Below are 27,064 nucleotides of genomic sequence, written 5' to 3'. Positions count from 1 at the left end.
ACAGTAACTAGCTATGTTACTCCATCCTTCTCTCTCCTCATTAACTCACTGCCACATAAGCAAATTTGCTGAGTTGGACACTTAGTTACTACTGAAGTTACTCCCACTATGAGTAGTCTAAATAAAGAAAGAAAATGAGATGGTAACTAGCTATATTAAAATCACATCACACATTTCAAAACAGGATGAGTCTACAACTTAATAAATATAAATTTGCATGATACTATACATAAGTTACTACCCACTATGAAGCTAGTAACCAGACACTGCAATATGTGTTACTACTCTACATTATTCCCCACTAGGCAAAATCGACTACTCGAATCATCTGGTGGCGTGAGGAACCGGATCAGAACATTGGCAAAAGAGGAAAGAGGAAAAGGCGTCCAAGCATGAAATCATTAAGAATCTCTGAATGCACGGGTTATTGCCTGAAATATGACTAGCATCCACGCACTTTCACAGTCGTTGCTGACTTGCTAAATGTAAGGCTCCCCTCACAGATTCGCATGCAATTTCTCAATATCTGGTGAATATCTGGATACAAATTCGCACAACGTCTCGCTGGCTGAGAAGCGCGTGATCACGAACGGAGGAAGAGAGAAAGGGAATAAACGTAATCTGGAATGTTCAACGATGCCATCTTCCGACTGGCTTGCTAGCATTAGTAGCGGTTGGGCTGCCCAGGCTTCAGAGATGGGCTGTGGCCTTTGGCAGCGAGATGGGCCTCCCGAATATGCCGCCTTTCTTCTATCCTCCTCCTGATTTTGAGTGACTCTGTCAGAGGGAGCGTGACACTAAACACAGGTACTCCATAACCATCAAATGTACGTACTATATGTTGGTCCTCAAACATCTCAAAAAAAAAAAATTTTGGTCCTCAAACCGTGACAGTGCGGAACGTAAGTTTCTCACCACTCTACCACAGTTTAATGTTTCAGTTAGTCGGGCTGCTAAATTTGAACCCCCAAAAGGAAACACACCTTACCCTGTCAACAGAAAATACAACATGATCTACTCTTTCCAGAAGAGTAGATCGAGCAATAAAGAAATGAAAATCAACCCGTCGTAGTATCTCTACTCACCTGTAGGCATTTGTATTTTGCATTGTTGTGTACTCAGCTCAGAGTTTTTGAAGAAATTACTGCAAAATCCAAAAGCAGTGCTAGACGTGAACCGCAAGAAGAATGCAAGCGAGATGGTGGTCTGGCTAGACATGGCCTCGTTACGGGGCTTTCACGGCCTTGTAAACTAGTTCCGTCTGACTTCGAGCTAACCAGCCCAGTTACCCACTGTACTAGGCCTTCTCATCATCTAACGATTTGGCGGCCCACAATTCTAAAATGAGCTGTTGAAATGGTACTAATTTAGTGTTTTTTATGTTCTTGGTAGTTGTTTGTTACGGATTCGAATCTACTTCAACTATAGTTCAAAAAAGATCTACTTCAACTATCAGTGGAATAGGTTGCCCTAGCTTTTATTTCAAAAAACAAAAGGTTCATCCTAGCAACTAGTATGGAGGATCAATAGGAGCTATCTTCACCCTAATACCCATAGTTTAGTGACCATGGTTAATAGAGGACATTTCATTGTTGATTGTTGTTGAAGTGTAAATGTAGATTGACTGAACATTTTCATCAATATGGACTTCTAGTTACGTTACCTAGTGCATGAAGCTTGATATGATATTAATTAGAAGCTAAGGTCTTGCATTCAAGTTTTGATTTTGCAATTTATTGAAAATTGTTATGGACTCCCCACATATATAGACATCTTGAGTCATGTATTTGAGTCTATTCTGTGTCATACATGAGAGGGGTGTTGAACGTATATGCTGTTTGCTTTTAGTAAGTTTGGCCTTTTGATTGTGTTGGCTAGTACAAGTTTGACAATTGCTTGATGTTTATGAGAGGGGATATTCCGCAACTAGTTGCGCCCGCACCCCATTTTTGTTGTGACACTTCCAAGTTTCCAAAAAATGCAAACTAAAATTCTAGACATACATTGTGTTGTGTCTTGTGCATCTGTCAAGTTTCATCCAAAAATATGTCAAAATGTGGCCTACACAAAAAGAACAAATGATCTGTAAATAATACGTGACACTATTTACGTACGTCTTCTCTTTTTTACACAGGTCACATTTTGACATATTTTTGGATGAAACTTTATAGATGCACAAGACACAACACAATGTATGTCTAGAATTTTAGTTTGCATTTTTTGGAAACTTAGAAGTGTCACAACAAAAAATGGGGTGCGGGCGCAACTAGTTGCAAATGAGAGTTTCCCGATGTTTATTTTCAAATATAGCTTGTGCCTAGATATTCACATTGCCGCCTTGACCAAATCAACTCCAAAATAGGTGGTATTATGAATCCAAAATGTTACATCATTCCTCTAACATGGCCATCAACAACCTACTGGGACCATAAACACTGTAACAAAATTGCGCATCAATTTCAAAATTGCAAAAAGTAATCTTTTGATTAAAAATGGGGTTGTAAAATACCGTTTGAAAGAAAAAAAGGGCGACCAAGATAGTTAACTTAAAAAAGCTAAGATCGAACTACACCCTCCTATATAAAAATAATATATCTGATGCATATACAGCAAAATTAATTTGTTTTGCCAGAAATTCATTTAGCTGCAAGAGGAATCAACTAACGCTTTAAATAAATCAACATGGTATATCACCAAACAGATTGGAAGCAAATTGAACTAGAAAATACATAAGCCACCCTACTATCATGTAAACTAAGCAAACCTGGATTTTCTATGGTGCACAGTATCGTGCATGTATCAACCGCAGGCTGGAGCTACAAGATTCATGCGGCACTTGTTTCACAAAGTATGGTCATTTCTCAGATAAACTTCACGAATTTCCGTGCATGATATACGGTGGATCTCTACACGGTAGATACCATAAACGGTAGAAATTCATTTATCGGTAGTAGTACGGTAACACGAATGAGACGAGACAGTCTAGTGGAAAAGCTAGCAGGGTATCTTGGAGGTGAACCAGACCATCACATGAAACGGCGCCTTGATGAGCTCCACCGCCGCCTCCAGCACTAGCGTCACGCACAGGCAGCACGGGCAGATGCAGGAGATCGGCAGCCTAGATCACAACGTCAGATTGTAAATTTTATACAGGTTGACCGGTAAGAAGAACTCTATCGAATCATGTCAAAACTTATTTACAGACCACGGAAAATCTATTTTTCGGTTCTGTTTAAGCTCGCACAAAATAAATCCCGCAAACTGATCCTGTAACAGGATCCCGCAAACTAAATCTGTGCTCCAAACGGAACCGATTCAGATTTACTCATACAGTTTGCTGTCCGCTCAACGCAAGCCCAAATAGAACTGAAAAACAGGTTACACAATTCATCATTTTGCACAGTCAAAATAAATATGCTAGAAACATGGGCTAATATTTATAGATGCTTTAAACATCACATCACATAATAATCATTCAAATTACAATATTCTTCAAATCAAATTACAACAATAGTTCAAATCAAATAATTTAACAAATAAAGAAAGGTTCCGGGTAATAATTGCTCATCTCACACATACATAAATAGGAAATGAATGAATAAAGGAGGGGGATCATTTTTGGCCATGTAGTTGCCCGTGCTGCTCGATGAGATCAAGATTGAGTTGGGTACGCATGGTCGAATCTTAAATTTGATGATACGTCTCAAGCAATGCTTGAATGCGACCGAGATTCCTTTGTGGTTTCACTCGGCTACCAATATTGTCATAGGAGAACTCCAAGCTTAACCCTTTCTCATCATCGATGATCACATTGTGAAGCAGCATGTCGTGATGTTGTTGAGTTTTCTTCTCCCAAAAATGAATGGGACCATGAACAGTGGCAAACCGAGCGTGCAAAACACGATAATCTTTTTCAACATGCTTTCAACACTCTTCTTAGGTCTTAGCAAATTCAGCTTATTTATTTGTTTTGGGGTTTGGATGGTCTTCACAAATGTTTCCCAAGATAGATAGATAGTACCCCATTGTGTACTCGTGCACATCGACTTTGTAGTTGCAAACCGGAGCATCTCCACTAGCTAGTCTAGCAAATAGATGGGGTCTATAGAACACATTGATGTCATTGAGTGATTTCGAAAATCCAAAAAGATGCCAAATCCGGAAGTCCTCCGATGCCACTGCCTCAAGCACTTGGTTTCGTGAGATGAAAATATGGCCGACCATCAATCCGGGACAATTGTTCATATTGGCCCTATCCCTGAGCTCCTTCACGGAAATGATGAGAATCATATGCTCGGCGGGATTGTCTTTGAGCAAATCATCGTTATCCGAATCATCGGAAGAAGACGAGTCTTGCAAAAAAAAACTCCACGCTCAATGTTGAACTCATCTACAACAATCCTATATCAAAACAGAATCAACTTCATTAGATCTAACTTGAAAAACAAGCCGAACAAGATCTTACCGCGGTGGAGTCCATGCAGTCGATTCAGGTGGCTTCTGTGGCGGCAACGGAAGATGCGGAAGAAATAGCTCTGGCGAGGCCAATTCCAACCGCCTAGGTTGAGGGCGCTGCTGAATTAGACATCCGCGGCGCATCCATGGCGGCCGCCATCTCGAAGATTCCCCCCGCCGAAGATTACCCGGTCAGCCCGTGAGATTTCACCTACTGGCGGAGTGGTGTGGCGCGGGGCACTCGGCGGCGGTCGGGCATGGCCAGAGGCGGACGAAAATAATGGCAGGAGGCAGCGGCTATGGGCAGCGGAAGATAGAAGCGCCGAAGCTCGGGCGGAGTGGGAAAATTTAAGTGCGCTAACTACTTCCGAGCGGATAGGGATTGCACTAGGTTTGGCTGCGCAGCCCGCATATGTAGAGGTCGGGCACCCCTAAGGCCAGATTTGGCACTAATGTGTTGTGGAAATTAGTGGGGATAATACTCTAGAATATTGGGTGAAACCTGTTGAAAATATAAGCAAATATCCATATGAAATAATCCGTACAAGTAATTGATAAATCATGACTACGAAAACAACAAACAAACTAATCGTGCAGACTAGTAAGATAGATGAACAGATCACATCTAAACAAGATAAACCAATCGCATCTACGATAGAAACTAGAAGAAGGAACTCTAACAGAAACTGAAAGAGAAACGACAAGATCACATACTTCGCAGCAGCGTCGTTGTCGCCCATGTTGAGGTTGTCGAAGAAGTCGCTGAGGTCCGGGAAGAAGTTGTCGGTGTGGAGGAACTCGTCGTCCGATGACGACGTCGTGATGCCGATGAGTCGCGCCTGAGCGCTCCCCAAAAACCTGATTGCCCCTCACCCGTACAGGTTCACGAGAGGCAGGGTTCCGGAGGCCTACTGTCCCGGCTGTCGGTGCACGCCGACGGACGGGATGAGGAAGACGAAGGCGGCGGCGCAATGAACTGGAAACAGGTAGTCGCATGTGCGTCTCATTCAGACTAGGGTTGGCGTCCGCGCTTATATAGTGCGGTTCGGGAAGGTCGTGGGACGCAGCCCACGTCCGAGTCGGCACAGCCACGATCCAGAAAAACCGGAAGGCAAAACGGCTGAGTAACGCGTCCGTTAATGACTCGAAATTGATTACACAATTAATTTCCCAAACAGCAAAAAGATAAGCTCGGCTCGGCGAGATTCCCGCAACCCGCGGCGCGGCGCGGCGAGGCGAGGCGTGACGAGGCAAGGCGAGGCGGGCGGCGGAGGAGGAGGAGTGCGCGAGGGCTCTCTCTCTTCTCACTCACTTACTAGGACTAGAACAGCCCACCTTATATACCACTCCAACTCTCTCCCAACTAGCAATGTGGGACTAAACTTTAGCTCCCACTAGTGCTGCCACTGATTATTGGAATGGGCCATGTGAGTTTCAGAATTTGATAATGGGCCATGGGCCAAAGGCCAAATGCCCAAAATTCCAGCAATCCCCCACAAACTCTCATTGACACATCTCATCAGTAAGTTTCCAGAACATTGTTTCATATACCGGTATGTCGTGGAGACTGTTAAGTTGAACTTCCACTTAAAGCTTCATATTACACTAGATTGCAACTTGGATAGTGGACTATGCCTTGAACTACAAGTTTTCTGCGCACTAGCTTCATACAAAGCCTAGACCGATACTAGGCTGCCGCGAGGCTTCCTCGCGGTTTGGAGCTTATACGTCATACTCCAGGGCCTTTCATGAGTTTACTAGAGAGGACCCAACTCTCATAGATTGCGACGTTTAACAATCAGACTCATATAGGTGTGTTCTTCAAAAGATGTTCTGCAGGACAACATCTCTGCTAAAATAAGCCACTTAGAACACATTAAGATAATTATCAACCTGCCATGCAGATTAGGAGAGTATTGCATCTTACGGAGTGGTAAAATTGCTATAGGGATATATACTCTTCTCCCAACTGACCAACAGCTTGTCTCCCAGTTCTAATTCACGGGATCTCCGATCACATAGAGTGGGTTACCACCGTGGGCAGCTCATAGTGTGGGTCTCATACTCATCTCCCTCGATGCATTTTCTATCACATTTCGTGATAGTCCCTTTGTGAAGGGGTCTGCCAGGTTTCTAGACGTATGGATATAATCCAACGCTATAACTCCGGAGTTTCTCATTTTCCTGACAGTTTTCAATCTCCTCTTCACATGCCTTGATGACTTCATATTATCCTTAGAACTGTTTACTTTGACGATCACAGTTTGATTATCACAGTTCATAGGAATAGCGGGTATTGGTTTCTCAACCACAGGTAAGTCCATCAAGTGCTCACGAAGCCACTCTGCTTCAACAGTGGCTGTGTCTAATGCGGTGAGTTCTGCTTCCATAGTTGACCTCGTAATGATGGTCTGCTTGCAAGACTTCCAGGAAACAGCGCCACCTCCAAGTGTAAACAAATAACCACTTGTGGCCTTAGTCTCATCAGCATCAGATATCCAATTTGCATCACTATAACCCTCAAGTACCCTTGGATACCCAGTATAGTGAATGCCATAACTCGCAGTGCCTTTCAAATAGCGCAAAACTCTCTCAAGAGCATGCCAATGAATATCTCCAGGTCTAGACACAAAACGGCTGAGTTTACTTACAGCAAAGGAGATGTCAGGCCTCGTGGCGCTGGCTAAATACATAAGCGAGCCAATGATCTGCGAATATCACAGTTGATCTCTAGCAATTCTTTTATTCTTACGAATTATCACACTAGGATCATAAGGCGTTGGAGAAGATTTGCAGTCGCTATACCCGAAGCGACTCAGGATCTTTTCCACATACTGGGACTGAAGCAATGTAATCCCACCATCGTCATCCTTCAGCAGCTTGATGTTTAAGATCACATCAGCTACTCCCAAGTCCTTCATCTCAAAACAACGAGATAGGAACTCCTTGACCTCCTTAATCACAGTAAGGTTGGTCCCAAATATCAATATGTCATCAACATAGAGACAAAGAATAACTCCCTCGCCCCCACCATGGCGATAGTATACACATTTGTCAGCTTCGTTTACAACAAAGCCTTCAGCGGTTAAAGTTCTCTCAAACTTCTCATGCCACTGCTTAGGTGCTTGCTTAAGCCCATACAAAGACTTCAGTAATTTACACACCTTTCCTTCTTGACCATCTACTACAAATCCATCAGGCTGCTCCATATAAATTTCCTCTTCAAGCTCTCCATTTAGGAAAGCAGTCTTAACATCCATTTGATGAACGAGAAGACCATGTGAGGCAGCCAAGGAAAGTAGTACTCGAATAGTGGTCAGTCGAGCTACAGGTGAGTATGTATCAAAGAAGTCTTCGCCTTCTTTCTGAGTATAACCCTTGGCCACAAGTCGTGCCTTGTACTTTTCAATAGTACCATCGGGCCTAAGCTTTTTCTTGAACACCCACTTGCATCCTACAGGTTTGCACCCATAAGGACGATCAGTAACCTCCCAAGTTCCATTGGCTAAGATGGAATCCATCTCGCTACGGACAGCTTCCTTCCAGTAGTCAGCATCCTGAGATGCATAGGCTTCTGAAATAGAAGTGGGAGTATCATCCACGAGGTACACAATGAAATCATGTCCAAAGGACTTTACAGTCCTCTGTCTCTTGCTCCTTCTGGGAGCTTCATTGTCATCCTCCACAGGATTATCAAAGTGTTCTAAAGCCATGGTAGGTTCAGGAAATGATTCCTGAGTAGATGAACTGGGCATCTCCTGAATTGATGAGCTAGCCGTTTCTTTCATAGGAAAGATGTCCTCAAAGAAAGTCGCATCATTCGACTCCATAATTGTACCAACATGCATGTCGGATACCTCAGATTTTACTATCAAAAATCTGTAGCCAATTGACAAGGTATCAACTTGTCAATGCCTATGGATTGTAGGCTAGGGTTTAGTTGGAAGTAGAGGGTAAGTAGATCTCGAAGGTTTCAGCCGAAAAGTACTCGACGATTATGAAAACTAGGGTTTGTAGACAATGATTCGATTTTTTCTTCGTCCCTCGACTCCCCCTTTATATAGGAGGTGGAGCCGAGGGATTCGTGCTATACAAGTTACAGAGTCCGGGACGGTTTCTAACTCATCCCGCCAGATTACAAATAACACTTCCTATTACAACTCTTAACTTTCCTTAATATAGCTTGGGCTCCCGGATCTTCTTATTCTTCGGGTAGTGGGCCTCCAGTAAACCCCGGGTACCATCTTCGGCAGGCCCATTTGGGATGCCTATGTCAGTAGCCCCCGAGATTTTGCTTGAATCGTAGAATCAGGGAAAATCTCCACTGTTTATTTTTATTCGAAAGCTTTAACTTTTTTTTATATTTCCTCACATAAAATTCTATATTGTACAGGGATAATGGTAGTTGGGGCTAGTTCATCTGACGGATCAGGTACTAGTTAACTGCTCTAGTGGCAATCCGCAAAAACCTACTTCAAAATCACGTCCCTGGACATGATCTCGGGATACTGGTGTAAACTTCGACAGGTGCCGCTTAAGGTCTTACCATTCTGTCGAGTCCCAGTCAAATTTATCGGGTACCAAACGCGTCCGTTAGGATTTTTCTTCGTATCTGTTGATACGGATAAAAGTAGCAGAGCGCAGTCTTCGGCGATGCCACGCCCAGCAGAACGGATCTGGGGTCTTACCTTCGCAAATTTGCGGCATTCAGAAATCGATCGCAACTTTGGCGTTCTGAGAATATATTGTCGAGTGCTTTTCCGGCTGTTGGAATGGCACATTTTATCGAGTCAAATATGATTTATATTGCTCTCCCGATGGGAGTATATGTAGAGTTAGTTATAACTCGAAATATACTCTCTTGCTTTTCTATTTTTCCTTTGTCAATTTCATCGGGCACGCGAACAGCGTTCCCGATGGGAGTAGCCCCCGAGGCTACAACCAAGAACTTGTGCTTGGTTGTAGGCTCGACATTTTAGTCCACCTTGTCGCTATATTGTCATTATTTCCCAATATGATCTCTCTCTTCTTTTTTTATCTCTCGGGTGCGCGAACAGCGCTCCCGATGGGAGTAGCCCCCGAGGCTACAACCAAGGACTTGTGCTTGGTTGTAGGCTCCCGCAATTTCTATATTGCCATACTCGAAATTTTACTTTTTATCGAAGTAGCCCCCGAGCGTTTGGGCAAAAACTTGTATTTGATCAAAGGCTCCCGAAGTATTTAATAATTCCTCCTGTCGCCAATCTTCTTTTATTTTTCTTGTCGACATGCTTCCCTTAAACAAAATTGCTTCATCTCTGTTAGTAGTCTTAATTTTTCTGCCTTGTGGGTCCATTGTTTCCACCATGTTGACACGTCGTGCAAGTGGGGGACACACGTCCTCCGCTTTTTCTGGCGCACGTACGGTAACGCCTATCTCAGTAAAAATACCTTTTTACCCTTGTATCTAGAAGATCTTTTTTCACCACACGATTTCTTCATCCAACGGCGCACTGCTTCACCCGATTCTTATATAAACCTTTCTTCAACCTCCGTTCGCTCCCTTGCTTGCGCCGCTCATCTGTTCCTCTTCGCAAAAGCTTCCTCTGCGCCCAACTCTCTCTGATCTTCCGCACTCACGAGCATTGCTCTGCCCATTGCCGTTGATGCCACCACGCACGCGACTCACTCGCCACAGTACTCCGGAATCCAAGATGGCCGCCGAGGATCTTGAGTGGGAGAGATCTAAAATCTCCAACCAGGACACCAACATGCTGAAGAGGCTTGGCCTCATGAAGAAGGAAGACGCCATCCGCTTTCCCAGCGAAGAAAGCTACCCCAAGCCTCCCATGGAGTACCGGGTTAGTTTCGTTGATCACCTCATCCGCGGCCTTTCGGCCCCAATTCATGATTTCCTCCGCGGCCTTCTTTTTGTTTACGGGATTCAACTGCACCAGTTGACCCCCAATTCCATCCTCCACATTTCCATTTTCATCACACTCTGCGAATGCTTCCTCGGAATCCCTCCTAATTGGGCTCTGTGGAAACGCATTTTCTGCCTCCGCCGCAATGGCTCCCACAACGTCACCTATAACATAGGCGGCGTTGTTATCTGTGTCCGAACTGATGTCGATTATTTCGACGTCAAATTTCCTGATTCTGTCCAAGGATGGCGCAAAAAGTGGCTCTACATTCACGAAGAAAGCGCCAACTCTGTTGAACACAACATAATTCCTTTCGATGGAAGTGCTAGAATTCAGCGTCGCCGCTCCTGGGATGCCGAAGCTTCCGAAGAAGAGAAAAAGGCGACAGAGGCACTCATGTCTCGTATTCATCAGCTTCAAAACACTCGAGGCAAAGAGCTGTCTGGTGTTCAAATCACTGCCTACTTCCTTAGGATTAGAGTGCAGCCTCTTCAGGCTCGCAAAAATCCCCTTTGGACATATTCTGGTGAAAACGACGCCAACAGAATCTCCAGTGATCTTTCTGCAAAAGACTTGGAGAAGTTGATTCGAAGAGTTTCTCGCTTGGGTAAGGACCCTATTCCTTCCTCTTGTCGCGTGGAACCATACAGCTCCACCAATCCACTCCCCGAGGTATTTTGTCTTCTCGAGTTTCTGTCTTGTTCCGCACTTTCTCTGCATCTCATTGTATTGGTATCTCTTTAATTTTCCTTTTGTCATTATTTTTTACAGAACCATCCTACTATGACTTCCCTTCCTCCTCTTCCTGAGGATGGAGAAGTCGAAGAACAGGCTATCGTTGCCGAAGATACTCAAGGTTCTTCTATTCCCGAAAGTGAAGTCGCGGGTTCTCACAAATCTGCGGCTTCCGTGAAAAGAAATTGAGTCTGAAGCCAGTGAGTCGACGCAATCCCTTCCTCCTGCTGTTTCTCCAAGGAACAAAAGGAAAAGGAATGATGCCGAGGATTCTGGCACCTCTAAGGCTGAAGAAGTTGTTCCTTCTCATCCGAAGGCAGCTTATGATCCTTATATTGAATCCCTCGTCAGCTCGTAAGTCGTCTTTATTTCTCCCTATTTTTGTACTCGAAATATTTATCTTGCCTTGCTTTTTATGCTGCCGATTTTTTGATCAACAGTGATGACGAGGAAGAAGTACCAACTACTGACGTGGCTCCTCGGACAAGCACGTCACGTACTGTACTTGCCTCAGACACGCTAGTTGAAGGAGAAGAAACCTCGCCTCCTCAACAAAACGTCGTCACCACAACTCCACCAGCAAGCCCCCTTGCTCCTTCACCAAAAAGGTCAAGGGTTGAAAAGATTGTTGAACCTGCCCCTCAGTTGGGCAGTTCGTCGACTCTGCTCTTAGATGATGTAAGCTTGTCGACATCTATATTTTCCTTATTTTGTTTTTTTACGCCTTCACTCTCTTTTTCATGCCGATGTTTCTCTTGCTGTGTTCGTCTTGAATAGCCCATGATGAAAGAGCTTCTCCGCATCGGATCCCAATTTATTGGGTACCGTGAATATGCTAACAGAGCCGAAGGTAACGACTTTTATACTTGCCGTTTTTCCTTGACTTTTTGCTCCTGTTGCTTGTCGCGATTTTTGATCTTTCTTCTCTCTTTTTTTCATATCTCGACAGAGAAACTTGCAGAGGCCAACGAACGTGCCGACGCACTTGCTCAAAAACTTGAGCAAAGTGAAGCGGCTCGCAAGAAAGCCGAACTCGCTGCTAGCGAAGCCAAGGCCGAAGCTGATGAAGCCAAGGCGAAAGCTGCTGGTGTCGAGGATCTGCAGAAAAAACTTGAGGATGCTACATCTGCCTTAGCCGAGCACAAAGCTGCGCAAGCTTCTCGTGAACAAGGGATCCTCAAGCGCCTGAAAACCCAAAGTCGCCGCACTTTCAGTAATATTGCTGACCCCTTCTATTTTTATGAGAATCATTGTTTCTTGTTGCTTGACCAACGCTTTGTTTCCTTGACAGCCCAAACAAACCAAGACTTTGATCTGACAAATCCTGTCGATGACCCTCTCCTTGACGCACTTTCTTATCTGGAGCTTCATGGGTCCGAGATTCGTGAGGGTGTGTCAAATGCTAATGCGGTATTGTCGGCATTGTTCCCCTACTTCTTCCCGAAGAAAGAGGAGCCCGCGACTTTCCTTAACCTTGCCAAGATGTTCAATTCACCGGAAGACCTTGGACTGAAGATGCGCCAAGAAAATATGAAGGTTGCCGTTGAAAACACTGTCGCTTTGGTTGCTGACAGTCAACAGTCTATTGACTGGATGAAAGTTGGCGACACCGAGCAGATAGAGCAATCAAGGTGGAAGTCGCTGATTAAGGCAGCCAAGCCCAATACAAAGAAGATCTTGGCCTATCTCGGGATTAAACCAGCGTCGACTCCTAGCTCATCAAGGCCGGAGGTCTAGTTGCATGCCTTTGTTTTTCTTTCTATGTTTCTTTTGCTCTTGTCGCCAAAGTAGTCATTTGGCGACACGTACTTCCTTAGCTCTTCTGTAATGCCTTTGTAATTATTCCGAGAAATTAATGAAAAACTCTATCTTTGCTTGCTGTTTGATGTTGTCTTGTTTAAATTTCAGTTGATATTTGATAACTATACTCCATCTTCCGCTCCTCCCAATATTTCGCCTTCTTCTTCTCGCTCGAGGAGAGCTTTTGCTGATACTGCACATGTCGACGATACCTTGTTGCAAGAACTGGATGAACTTCGACAGCAACTTCAGTATGCGAAGAAGCAAACACTTGTGATGATGGAGCAATCTCGTAAGTCATCTGAAGCCGAAAAAATTGCTCTTCAGCAAGCTCGCGAGGCCGTGGCTGCTAAGGAAATTGCTGCTTCCGAGGCTGAAAAGGCAACTACTCGAGAAAATTTCATGCTCGAATTAATGAATGAGGCCAGTGCAGATATGTCGGGTATGCTTGTTTCATCCTCCGATATCTTTCATTTTCATGCTATGTCTCTTAAAGGTTTCCACTTCGTTGTTTTGATAGGTTCCTTTACTGATGTCGCCGCCGAGGAAGAGAGGGTAAATGCTAGGACAAACCTCCTTGTTAACCTTTCCCCTGGACCATGGTTCTTTGTTTTGGGCTACCCCGCAGAGGACCCGCCAAATTGTCAGATTTCAAGATCGCACCTCTCAAACTCGCGATTTCCTTGACTTCTGTACCAAGACCTTGTCCATGGTTTACAACTCCATGTTTCCTCGGAACGTCCAACCAAAAACTCTTCCTGAATTGATGGAAAGATTCAAGGATGCTCGCAGTATCCATGATTTTGTCAAAGCTCAACTGGTAGCTGGCGCCAGATTTGCTCTTATCATGCTCCAGATCTGCCACTCAAATCTTGACCTTACCCAAGTTGTCGCGAAAGTTCATCAGAAGGTAAAACGCCGAAGAGTTGGTATTGACCGAATTAACACGAAGGTTTCGCCTGTAGCCGAAGAAATGATTGAAGACCTTCTTCGGATGGACGCCGACTTTTTTGCCGATGGTCACTATGCTGATTTTCTTGGCGCTGCTCCTGAAGAAAACAGAGTTACCCTTGATGACATACTGAATCAAGACTAGTTATTTTCCTCCTGTAGATAATTCTTCTTTGTAACCCATGACTGTGATTATATTGTGAAGCAATCATTATATTTGTATGTTTGTCTAGCCCCCGAGTATTTCGGTGACTCTTTACTGTATTTGTATATTGCGAGGTTTTGAACCAAGGCATTTATGTATTTATGGCGAATATGAGCCCCCGAGCTTCTTTATTGAGTATTATTTTGTATTTTTACTGACTCACGAGGTATTTTAATACCAAGGCAAGGTTTTTTCTTTTTTGATGAACTGTATTGAAATTCGTCGGAGCGAAGACTTTGAATATGTCGATAAAGAGAAAGGTATATTGACACTATCTTTATTATATTGCAGCACCGCGAGCCCGCCTCATTAAAAACCTTTCCCGGCCCCACTCGGTGCCCCGAAAAAGGAAAAGAGTGCGTCTGAAAACTCGCGGGCGTTTCAGTACATTGAAGTTTTACAAGGACTATATTTCGACTCTAGGCATAGAACCGCCTGAGTTGCGCCACGTTCCAGGGGTTTGGCTCCTCCACCCCTGTCTTCTTGTCCTTTATCCTGTATGCTCCTCCTCCGATTACTTCCGTGACAATGTAAGGGCCAAGCCACGGTGACTCGAGTTTTTCATGACTTTTTTGCGTGAGCCGAAGAACTAAGTCTCCCACCTGGAAAGATCTTGGCCGCAAACGTCGACTGTGGTAATTCTTCAAGTCCTGTTGTTATTTGGTTACCTGAGACAGTACTTCATCTCGAGCTTCATCAAGTGCGTCGACATCATCTTCTAGCGCTTTTCTCGACACTTCTTCGTCGTATTCGACGACGCGTGGAGAGTTGTGCTCTATCTCGATTGGTAATACTGCTTCTGCTCCATGAACCAAGAAAAACGGAGTTTCTTGTGTTGCTGTGTTTGGTGTTGTTCGGATGCTCCACAACACACTTGGTAGTTCTTCTGGCCAGGTATGTCGAGCTTTCTCCAGTGGTCCTAACAAGCGTTTCTTGATGCCATTGCAGATGATGCCATTGGCTTTCTCGACTTGCCCATTGGTTTGAGGATGTGCAACTGACGCAAAGTGCAACTTGATACCCACCTCTTCGCAATAATCTTTGAATTCACGGGATGTGAAGTTACTGCCGTTGTCTGTGACGATGCTGTGGGGCACTCCAAATCTGAAGACGAGGCCTTTTATGAATTTTACTGCGGATGCTCCGTCTGGTGAATTTATCGGCTTCGCCTCTATCCACTTTGTAAATTTGTCGACAGCTACTAGCATATACTCCTTTCCTCCTGGCCAGGATTTGTGTAACTTGCCCACCATATCAAGTCCCCATTGAGCAAAGGGCCATGACAATGGTATTGGTGCTAGCTCTGCTGCTGGAGAGTGAGGTTTTGCGGCAAACCTTTGACACGCGTCGCAAGTTCTTACTATGTCCTTGGCGTCCTCGATTGCTGTCAACCAGTAGAATCCTGCCCGAAAAACCTTGGCTGCAATAGCTCGACTACTTGCGTGGTGGCCACATATTCCTTCGTGTACGTCCTTCAGAATTATTCTTCCTTCTTCGGGTGTAACACACCTTTGCAAGACGCCTGAAATACTTCGCTTATACAATTCTCCTTTGACCACCGTGAAAGCTTTGGAGCGTCGAATTATTCGTCTTGCCTCAACTGGATCGTCGGGTATTTCTTTCCTGAGGATGTATGATATGTACGGCTGCATCCACGGTATCTGTATCACCATGACCAGGTCTTGATCTTCTTCTTCCTCTTGCTTTTCCTTGGTAGCCCCCGAGGGTTTCTTCTCCTTCTTTTTTGATTTTGTCTACTTGGTGGATCTCTCTGTTATCTCTTCCCAGAATACACCTGGCGGGACTGCAAGGCATTGCGACCCGATGTTTGCAAGAACGTCGGCTTCGTCGTTGCTCAATCTACTAATATGATTTACTTCGCATCCATCGAACAATTTCTCGAGCTCGTTGTATACCTCCTTGTATGCCATCATGCTATCATTGACTGCGTCACATTGGTTCATAACTTGCTGAGCCACCAACTGTGAGTCGCCAAAGATTTTTAGTCGAGTTGCACCGCAGGCTTTCGCCATCTTCATCCCGTGTATGAGAGCCTCATATTCTGCTTCATTGTTGGATGCGTTAGGGAACGTCATCCGAAGGATGTACTTCAACTTGTCGCCTTCAGGTGATATGAGTACGACTCCTGCGCCAGCTCCTTCTAGTCTTTTGGACCCGTCAAAATTCATGGTCCAGGTTCTCGACAAGTCTGGAGGTCCTGTGTTTTGCAACTCCATCCACTCTGCGATGAAGTCCGGCAGTACTTGCGACTTAATTGCTTTCCTTTTTTCATACGTGATGTCCCGAGGGGAAAGTTCTATTCCCCAAAGGGAGACACGACCCGTAGCTTCTGGATTGTTCAGTATATTTGACAAGGGAGCTTCATTGACCACTATGATCGGGTGTGCCGAAAAATAGTGGCGCAATTTTCGTGCTGTTGTGAACACTCCATATGCTATCTTTTGGTACTGAGGGTACCTTTGTTTTGAAGGTGATAAAACTTCGCTGATGAAGTATACTGGCCTCTGCACGCCATGGAGTTTTCCTTCTTCTTCCCTTTCGACAACTAGCACCGTGCTCACCACTTGGGGCGTGGCTGCGATATACAGCAGGAGGGGTTCCCGTTCTTTTGGCGCCACCAAAATTGGTGGTGTCGAGATTGTGCGCTTCAAATCCTCGAAAGCTCTGTCGGCTTCTTCGTTCCACTGGAATTTATCTCCTTGCTTTATCAGAGCGTAGAATGGTAACGCTTTTTCTCCCAGCCTAGCGACGAATCTGCTCAAAGCTGCGACTCGCCCCGTTAGCTGTTGTATCTCCTTCAACTTTGTTGGCTTCCTCATTGTTACGATAGCTTGTATTTTGTCGGGATTTGCTTCAATCCCTCTTGCTGAGACTAGAAACCCCAGAAGTTCTCCTGGGGACGCCAAAGGAACACTTCGTCGGGTTCAGCTTCAGCGAGAATTTGTCGAGGTTGTCAAAAGTTTCTTTGAGATCCTCGATCAGTGTTGTCCCCTTTTGACGTTAGGACGACATCGTCGTTGTGTACTTGCACGTTTTTTCCGATCTGTGTCGCCAAACACTTCGCATCATTCTCGATATGTTGCTCCCGCATTTTTAGACCGAAGGGCATTGTTCTGTAGCAAAACACGCCGTAAGGTGTAATAAACGCGGTCTTTACTTCATCTTCTTCTTTCAATCTGATCTGGTTATAACCAGAATATGCATCCAGGAAGGAAAGACGTTCACATCCAGCCGTGGAGTCGATAATTTGATCGATCCTCGGGAGGGGAAAGTGATCCTTTGGACAATGTTTATTGAGACACGTAAAGTCGACGCACATGCGAAGGACCTTAGTGTTTTTCTTCGGCACCAGCACTGGGTTTGCTACCCATGTGGCTTCTGTGAATATCTCTTTGATAAAACCAGCTTCTCGTAGTCGATTGATTTCTGACAGCATGGCCTTGCGGTTTGGTTCCGAAAAACGCCGCAAAGGTTGTTTGATTGGTCTCGCTACTGGATCCAAGTTTAGGTGGTGCTCGGCAAGTTCCCTGGGTACTCCTGGCATGTCAGCTGGACACCATGCGACGATTTTCCAGTTCTCACGGAGGAACTCGACGAGCGCGCTTTCCTATGCGATATCCATGTCGTTTGCGATAGATGTCGTCTTTTTCGGGTCTGCCGGGTGAATCTGCACTTCTTTTGAATTTTTCTCGGTACTGAAAGTTGATTCTTTGTTTGGCCTTCCAACGTCTGGCAGTACGTCGTAATCAGTCATGCTTTTTGACGCTAAGTACTCAGCTTGCATCCCGAAAGTTTCTGACAGCCGGTGAAAATCCTTGTCGCACTTATCGGCTAAGGCAAAGCTTCCTTTGACTGTGATTGGTCCCTTTGGTCCGGGCATCCTCCACAACAGGTATGTATAGTGTGGCACCGCCATAAATCTAGCATATGCTGGTCGTCCCAACAGAGCGTGGTATTGCGACGGAAAATCCACGACTTCAAATTCGAGCCTCTCGATTCTATAATTTTCTCGGGTCCCAAATTGAACGTCGAGATTGATCTTCCCCAAAGGATAACTTGGTTTCTCCGGTGTGATGCCGTGGAACCTTGTGTCTGTTGGTTTCAAGTTTGCTAGGGATATGTTCATCTTCCTCAATGTATCTGCATACATAAGGTTTAAGCTGCTGCCGCCGTCTATGAACACTCGAGAGACATCAAATCCCGCGATAACTGCTGGCAGGATAAGTGCTGACTGCCCTGGTCGAGGAACTTGCTGCGGATGATCTGCTATTGTGAAGCCGATATCTTGTCCTGACCAATTAAGGTACTCAACTGTTGGTGGAGGCATTTTTTCTGCCATAAACACCTGTCGTGAGATTACTTTCTGAGCTCTATTGGACGGCCTTCCTTTCTGAATCATCGACACTGCTCCGTTGGAGTTAGGATCAACATAAGGTGGTGGTGGAGGTGCTGCCGCTATTCTGAGCTGATGCCGATTGTCCTCTGTAATCGCGGGAGGAGGCGGCAAGTGAATCTCGCTTCTGGGTTCTCGAGGATTTCTCTGTGCTGCCCGCGCGTTAGCGTTCTCTGCATACCGCAACATTGCCTGAAAATTTCGACAGTCTTTCTGCAAGTGCCCTGACTGTCTTTTACCGTTGCTGTCGAGGAAAAAGTGCATCTGGCACGGTCCATTCATCATCTCTTCAGGGGATACGAAAGGCCTTGGGAACCTAGGCCCGCTATTTTGCCTATTGCGTGAATCATCCCTATTATCACCTCGCTGTTCATTGCTTCTCTGGTAATCATCTCTGTTGCTTCCTCCTGTATTTGTCCAAAAACCTGCCGAAATTTGTCTGGAGCGTCATAGTTCTGCACGCCGAGGAAATCTTCGCCTCGGTTGATAGTTTCGACCACGGTCCTCCTCTCGGCGACTGTGCCGTTTGTTATGGACAGCGTCTTCTCCATCTGCCCATTTATTTGCTATCTCCATTAACGCGGATACTGTCTTTGGATTGGTCCTTCCCAAGTCCTCGACAAAATCTCCACGCCTGACTCCTGCGACAAACGCATCTATTGCTCTCTCATCAGATATATTTTCTGCCGAGTTTTTGATGATATTCCACCTTTGGATGTACTTTCTCATTGGCTCATCCGGCTTTTGTCGACATGCTCTCAACTCTTCTAACGACGCGGGTTTTTTGCACGTGGATCTGAAGTTCTTGACGAACACGTCCTCGAAACTTTCCCAGCTGTCGATGGATCCTGGAGTGAGTTTCTTTATCCAAGATCGTGCGGCTCCACTCAAATGCACCTCGATGCTTTGCATAGCTGTTGCCCTGGTTCCTCCTGTCAGCTTCACCGTCTCCAGATAGTCGACTAGCCAATCCTCTGGATCTTGGAGGCCGTCGAACTTCTTGATATTATCGGGTAACTTGAATCCTGAGGGGACTCGAGTTTTTCGGACTCTCCTCGTGAAGCATGGTAAGCCGCACATATCCTCGTCGTTAAGTTCTGGAGATTGCCGATGATCCCTTCCGCTTTGCCTCGCTCTGTCGACCCTTGCTTGTGCTGCTGTGTCCCTTGCTCCACTTGGTCCTTCAGGTGCTGCCGCTGTTGCTGCTGCAGGTCGTGGACTATTTTGCCTTGCCGCTCCTTCGGGAGGCGTTGATACAAACGCTGTCCCCATAGCTCCAACTCCTGCTACCGCCATATTGTACAGTGTTTCCCTTGGATCACCTGGAGGTGGTTTAGATGCAAGGATAAAAGCATGTGTCGCCATATACCCAGCCTCTGGTGTCATAGGGATGATGTTTCCTCTTGTATCTATCGACATGAAGGACATGTCGAGGTTTTGGACCAAGTGCTCTCTTTCTGCTTCGGGTATGTGTTGCAGCCTTGATCTTGCTCTGTTCCGCGCCTCCCTGTGGCTATCACCCGTAGTTCTAGATTGTCGACTTAGATCTGCCCTTCTCCTGCTGGATGCAGAAGCTGCCTCCTTTCTCCTGTTCAACTCAGCTGTCTGTTTTTCCAATTCCCTGGCAGCTCGTGCGAGCCTATATTGATATGCTTGTAATTCCTCTGGTGTGGCCGTGGTATCCATTGGTTCTGTACCGTTCATAGCTCTCGCGGCTCTGTCCCACGCTGCTTGTGAAAGTTGAACTCTATCTCGCGGCTCTGGCCCGACGTATTTGTTGCCCAGGCCTTGTCGCAGATTGGAGGGATCGACGTATGGATTTCCCAGATCGTCGAAAGCCTCAGATGTTTCCTCTTGATCTTCAATGGCATAAATCTGATGATACTTTGTACTCAGATCTATGTTGGGTTTGGTGACATCATCGTTGAGATTGATGAAGACCTTGCCCACTGTGATAGATTTGTCGATGAAGTCATAGCTGTCGACATCGCTGGAGCCATCGCTTATATATGAGTCCGTAGATGACTCAAACGACATGTCGCTGAAGATCTTGGCGAGTTTCTCTCTTGCTCTGGTGCTGACGTAGCGTGTCGCCGAAGTTTCTTCTTCTCCTGACTCGGTTGACGATGCATAGCTTGAAAAATCAGAATCGACCGCCGACGATCCCGACGAAATCGGAATTTCGACACGATACGATCCCTCCTTCTCGACGCGAAAGTGAAACCTTCCGAACGTCATCTCCATGGGCTCCGTCAGATACGCATATGCATCCAAACGGGAGGGTGGGTGAGGAACAAAATCGACAAGACCAGCAGCGATCTGTTTACCTCGATCCATTGTGTTGCTTGCGGTTGACGATGTCGAAGATCTTGAGCGTGCCATCGAGATCAGATCCTTACGCCTCTAGTTCCCACAGACGGCGCCAATTGACAAGGTATCAACTTGTCAATGCCTATGGATTGTAGGCTAGGGTTTAGTTGGAAGTAGAGGGTAAGTAGATCTCGAAGGTTTCAGCCGAAAAGTACTCGACGATTATGAAAACTAGGGTTTGTAGACAATGATTCGATTTTTTCTTCGTCCCTCGACTCCCCCTTTATATAGGAGGTGGAGCCGAGGGATTCGTGCTATACAAGTTACAGAGTCCGGGACGGTTTCTAACTCATCCCGCCAGATTACAAATAACACTTCCTATTACAACTCTTAACTTTCCTTAATATAGCTTGGGCTCCCGGATCTTCTTATTCTTCGGGTAGTGGGCCTCCAGTAAACCCCGGGTACCATCTTCGGCAGGCCCATTTGGGATGCCTATGTCACCAATGCTATGAAATGCATATCCCAGAAGAACACAATCCACGGTTTTTGGTCCAAGCTTGCGCTTCTTGGGTATTGGCACATTTACTTTCGCCATACAGCCCCAAGTTCGTAGGTAAGAGAGTTTCAACCTTTTCCTTTCCCATTCCTCAAACGGGGTAATGGTTTTGTTCTTTGTGGGGACACGGTTTAGGACATGACATGCAGTCAATATCGCCTCCCCCCACCATGCCTTGGATAGACCCGATGTATCTAACATGGCATTAACCAAATCAGTTAGAGTACGGTTCTTTCTTTCGGCCACCCCATCTGACTGAGGTGAGTAGGGAGGCGTCCTCTCATGGATAATACCATGTTCCGCACAAAAAGAATCAAACTCGTTGGAAAAAATACTCTCCACCACGATCAGACCTTAGCCGCTTGATCTTTCGATCAAGTTGGTTTTCTGCTTCAGCTTTAAAGATTTTGAAGTAATTGAGAGCTTCATCTTTAGATTTCAGGAGGTACACATAACAATATCGAGTAGAGTCATCAATTAAAGTCATGAAGTATCTTTTTCCTCCTTTTGTCAATTCGCCATTCATTTCACAAAGATCCGAATGTATAAGCTCCAGCGGTGCCAAGTCTCTTGCCTCCGCAGTCTTGTGAGACTTACGTGGTTGTTTTGCTTGCACACATACTTGGCACTTGGATTTCTTGACAATAGAAAATTTTGGAATTATATTCATATTCGCTAGCCGCGTCATGCACCCAAAATTAATATGACAAAGTCGTGAATGCCAAATATCGGACTCACTATCATTGCAAACATGATTAATAATTTGAGTACATATGTCTGACAGAGATAAGCGGAACAAGCCTCCGCACACATAACCCTTTCCAACAAATTGTCCACACTTGGAAATTACAACTTTATTGGACTCAAAGACCAACTTAAAACCATCTCGACATAAAAGCGATCCGCTAATGAGATTCTTATTAATGGAGGGAACGTGCTGCACATTCTTCAGCTGGATGGTCTTTCCCGAAGTAAACTTCAGATCCACCGTACCAACACCACGAACAGAAGCACGTGAGCCGTTTCCCATCAGCACGGAGGAAGTCCTTGCAACCTGATAAGAAGAAAACATAGACACATCAGAACATACATGTGTATTGGCTCCGGTGTCTATCCACCAATCAGGAGAATTACATACTGAAAGGACAGTAGGAGAAATACCGTACCCAACGTCCTTCATCTCAGTATCAACGCCAATAACAACATTTGCGGACTTGCCGCTGTTCCCACGCCGATCATGGCGTTCTGGGCAATCAGGAGCCCAATGTCCAGGAGCGCCACAAACATGGCAGTTCCCTTTCTTCTTATAAGGAGTCTTCCTCTTGAAGTTGGTTGAGTTTGAGGCTTTGTTCTTCTCGTCAAACTTGCCTTTTCCATTGTTCTTATTCTTAGACTTGTGGGATTGGAAGTTTTTCTTCTGTACCACATTGGCACTAGAACCTCCCTCAAAACTACGAGCGCGTGTGTCCTTTGCTCTCGCCTTCTCTTCCACATGAAGCGAGCCAATGAGATCCGAAACGGAAAACTCTTGTCTCTTATGTTTCAGAGAAGTAGCAAAGTTCCTCCATGAAGGAGGAAGCTTGGCAATAATGCCACCGGCCACAAATTTGTCCGGTAAGGTACACTTAAACTGCTCGAGTTCTTTGGCAAGGGACTGAATCTCATGAGCCTGCTCAACCACGGAGCGCTCATCAGTCATCCTGTAGTCATAGTATTGCTCCATGACATACAATTCAGTGCCAGCGTCCGAGACCCCAAACTTGGCCTCGAGCGCATCCCACGCATCTTTGCCATGGTCGAAAGCCATGTACGGGTCAACAATGTTGTCCCCAAGAATGCTGAACAAGGCCGCCTTAAACATGGCGTCGACCTTCTCAAACTTTTCCTGTTCCTCTGCAGAGAGAGGCCCCTCAGGTCTTGCATCTGTGGCGCTAAAACAGCCTAGGTTTGTAAACCATAGAACTGCCTTTGTGCGCCACCTCTTGTAATGCATACCATCAAAGAGGGGAGGTCGAGTAGCGGCAGCAACGCTGCTTGAATTGATTTGCCTATTATCAGGTTTTTGGATTGTTGAAAATATAAGCAAATATCCATATGAAATAATCCGTACAAGTAATTGATAAATCATGACTACGAAAACAACAAACAAACTAATCGTGCAGACTAGTAAGATAGATGAACAGATCACATCTAAACAAGATAAACCGATCGCATCTACGATAGAAACTAGAAGAAGGAACTCTAACAGAAACTGAAAGAGAAACGACAAGATCACATATTTCGCAGCAGCGTCGTTGTCGCCCATGTTGAGGTTGTCGAAGAAGTCGCTGAGGTCCGGGAAGAAGTTGTCGGTGTGGAGGAACTCGTCGTCCGATGACGACGTCGTGATGCCAGTAGTCGCGCCTGAGCGCTCCCCAAAAACCTGATTGCCCCTCACCCGTACAGGTTCACGAGAGGCAGGGTTCCGGAGGCCTACTGTCCCGGCTGTCGGTGCACGCCGACGGACGGGATGAGGAAGACGAAGGCGGCGGCGCAATGAACTGGAAACAGGTAGTCGCATGTGCGTCTCATTCAGACTAGGGTTGGCGTCCGCGCTTATATAGTGCGGTTCGGGAAGGTCGTGGGACGCAGCCCACGTCCGAGTCGGCACAGCCACGATCCAGAAAAACCGGAAGGCAAAACGGCTGAGTAACGCGTCCGTTAATGACTCGAAATTGATTACACAATTAATTTCCCAAACAGCAAAAAGATAAGCTCGGCTCGGCGAGATTCCCGCAACCCGCGGCGTGGCGCGGCGCGGCGAGGCGTGACGAGGCGAGGCAGGCGGCGGAGGAGGAGGAGTGCGCGAGGGCTCTCTCTCTTCTCACTCACTTACTAGGACTAGAACAGCCCACCTTATATACCACTCCAACTCTCTCCCAACTAGCAATGTGGGACTAAACTTTAGCTCCCACTAGTGCTGCCACTGATTATTGGAATGGGCCATGTGAGTTTCAGAATTTGATAATGGGCCATGGGCCAAAGGCCAAATGCCCAAAATTCCAGCAAAACCTCTGCCGTCACCTAATCCCCATAAAATTCCATCCTCAATTCACTAGGTAGGGTAAAGTATTGGGGTTTGAGAAAAATACACTAAAATTTAGGAAAAAGTGAGAATAAAAAGATATTAAACTCGCTCATCCTCTTGCACCAAACATGCATTTAGAATAATTAGGAGATTTGAAATTTGGTGGGGATTATCCCAGTAATCTCAGTAAAACTCTAGTGACACGGCCTAAAAGAAATCCAAGTCGCTCGCGTTCATAGGATCTGCGCCGATTAACGAAAACTGAAAACGACCGATTTATTTACAATTTCGATACGTTCACGGGATCTGCTAGAATTTGATCTGTGGATGTAGAGTAGATACGGGAACATGTAAGGTGTGAGAAAGAGAGGGTACCCGATGATCCAGATGACGGCCCCGGCGATGGAGATGAGGACGGCGACCAGGGCGAACGGCAGTCCGAGCAGCCACCCGAGCGGCCGGCAATCGCCGTCGCCGCAACAGCAGCAGCACATTGCCGATCTGTTATGGAATGTACTTTCGTGCTTTGTTGCGGTGAATTCTTGGGATAGGGTCACTAAAAAACTGATTTTATTAGAGTGGTCTCGGTGCGTATCGTGTCTGCTGTACGTATCGTAATGGTACGGTGGGAGTTGCCGTTTCCCAGACAATTTGCTTGATTGACATTACAGGGAGCACAAACTTTCAAAGAAGGAAAATGATTCTATTCCCCCGGGGGACGCGCGCGTCGCAACCTCCTGATGGAGCGTCGTCCGATGGACTTCCATCGTCGGGCTGATATTGCGCCACGTCACCCACGCGCGGACAGGGCGTTACTCCTATCCCGCATTTGCTGCATCCCACCCACCACCTGGTCGAGACGGCGTGGGGGCTCGTGGGTTTCGTGGTGGAGAGGTTGGCGACGGCGGAGCGAATCCGCGCGCCGCCGACGGTTCCTGCCACCGGAGAAGACGACGCGCTCCTCCGCTTCCTCCGGTGAGTTGGCTAGCTCTTCCTCGTCTAGAACTTCCTCCTCTCCTGCTCTTCCCCCAACCCTAGGACTTTTTTCCGCTGCCTAGAACTCCGCGGTGGCGTTGCAAATCCGCGCACCGCCGATGATTTGCTTTGATGTGCGCCTCCAGTGTTGCTTCCCGCGCGATTAAAACACGCTGCCTTCATTTTCGTCCAAGTAATTGTTTGGTACCCGTTGAATCCTCACTTTTCCCCTTCATTTTCTAGGTGTTCTTCAAGGGAATCTTCGCCGGCATTCGATTCGAGTCGTTCCGAGGAATTTCTGCCTGTGCAATCATGGCTGTAAGTTCGAACTCGTTCTCGTGTGGATTTTATACTATGATTTGTAGGCGTTTGTCATGTTGATTTTGTACCCTGCGAGCTACCCCTGTGTATTTCTAGGGCTGTAAGTTCGAGCTCGTTCTCGTGTGGATTTTGTACTAGGATTTGTAGGCGTTTGTCATGTTGATTTTGTACCCTGCGAGCTACCCCTGTGTATTTCTAGGGGTGATATACGTTTCTTTTTTGCTATCCTGTGTGCTTGCTATTGCTGCATAGGTTCATAAATTTAGCTATATTCTAATTATATTGCAAATCCTTTATTTTTTTGCTACATTCTCTGTGATAATTGCTATCCAGCTTGCATGCAAATGTTCATGATTGCTACATTCTCTGTGATAATTGCTACGCTGGTGATGATTTTCTTGTATGCTTGTGCTTCATTTGTGTCTTTTGCTTTTATTTAGTTTGCTACATAGGCCATTGTGTTTATAAGTTTTGTTTACCATCTATGTACATTATGTACATGAATTGCTGCGTTATCATTTTAAATGTTTTTCTTTTGATTTTTTTTGTGTTCTTCATTTTTAACAGGAAGATGGGATTGGTCATTGGGTTTCCAAGGATCGTTTTGCTGCAAAGCGTCTGCATGCTCTTGCTGCAGAGCTCGATGATCCGAAGAGACGTATTATTGAAGAGCAGAGTGCATTTAGAGCATTGTTGAATGTATCTCCATTCAACATTCCTAATGCTCTAATAGACTTTGTTGCCTCTCATACTAGCCCTGGTTTGCGGGAGTTCAAGTTCCACAAGAAGAGGATAGTTTTCACAAAAGATATGGTGAGGAAAGTTTTGGAATTCGATGCGGCGACAGACTTGTTGTTCAGAAGAAAGGTGAGCATCCTCAGCTGCGGCAGATATACATAGAAGAAGGACAATCAAGGCCTTTCATCCAGCATGCCGTTAAATTGCTCAAGGCTTGTGATGTTACGGATGACCTCACCATTATCAGAACATGGGATCTTATATGTTTGGCTACGGTTATTGCCCCTGGTAGCGCAAATCTGATTAGCCTTGACTATTTGGACTGTATGTTGGACCCTCGGAGGACTCACGAGTTTGCATGGGATGAACACTTGCTTGAGTTAGCAATGCAGGAGGTTACAAAAATCAATAGCAAGACAAACAGAGGTAGTGGTACCAGGAAATGCTAAGAAAAATGAGTTTTGGATCACTGGACCGTTCGCCCTTCTAGCTGTACGTTGTTGAACTTACCCCATGCTCTGTTTTGTTTTTTGCTTTTTTGCTATTTTTCATGTTTTAATCTTCGCTACTGTAACTGAATTTGTTTATGCTTCCATCCTTTCTTTGACAGGTTGTCTACATGGATCACCTT

At 45.7% G+C, this 27,064-nt stretch overlaps 1 protein-coding gene and 1 long non-coding RNA gene across 2 annotated transcripts; one reads left to right on the top strand and one right to left on the bottom strand.

The window, feature by feature from the left end:
- Window positions 1–2,688: 2,688 nt before the first annotated feature.
- On the bottom strand, window positions 2,689–24,967 carry LOC127296056 (signaling peptide TAXIMIN 1-like). Its single transcript, XM_051326087.2, has 2 exons — window positions 24,775–24,967; window positions 2,689–3,118 (listed from the first exon to the last, which is right to left on the bottom strand). The coding sequence occupies exons 1-2, from the start codon at window positions 24,891–24,893 to the stop codon at window positions 2,995–2,997; spliced, it is 243 nt and encodes an 80-aa protein (XP_051182047.1). The 5' UTR covers window positions 24,894–24,967; the 3' UTR covers window positions 2,689–2,994.
- A 157-nt stretch (window positions 24,968–25,124) lies between these two features.
- LOC139839063 (uncharacterized) lies at window positions 25,125–26,508 on the top strand. Its single transcript, XR_011756786.1, has 3 exons — window positions 25,125–25,374; window positions 25,618–25,692; window positions 26,263–26,508. It is a non-coding gene; the product is annotated as an uncharacterized lncRNA (long non-coding RNA).
- Window positions 26,509–27,064: the final 556 nt, after the last annotated feature.

This window comes from Lolium perenne, chromosome 1 (genome assembly GCF_019359855.2).
Source record: "Lolium perenne isolate Kyuss_39 chromosome 1, Kyuss_2.0, whole genome shotgun sequence".
Classification (NCBI taxonomy): Eukaryota; Viridiplantae; Streptophyta; class Magnoliopsida; order Poales; family Poaceae; genus Lolium; species Lolium perenne.
This window is presented reverse-complemented; position numbering and strand designations above follow the sequence as displayed.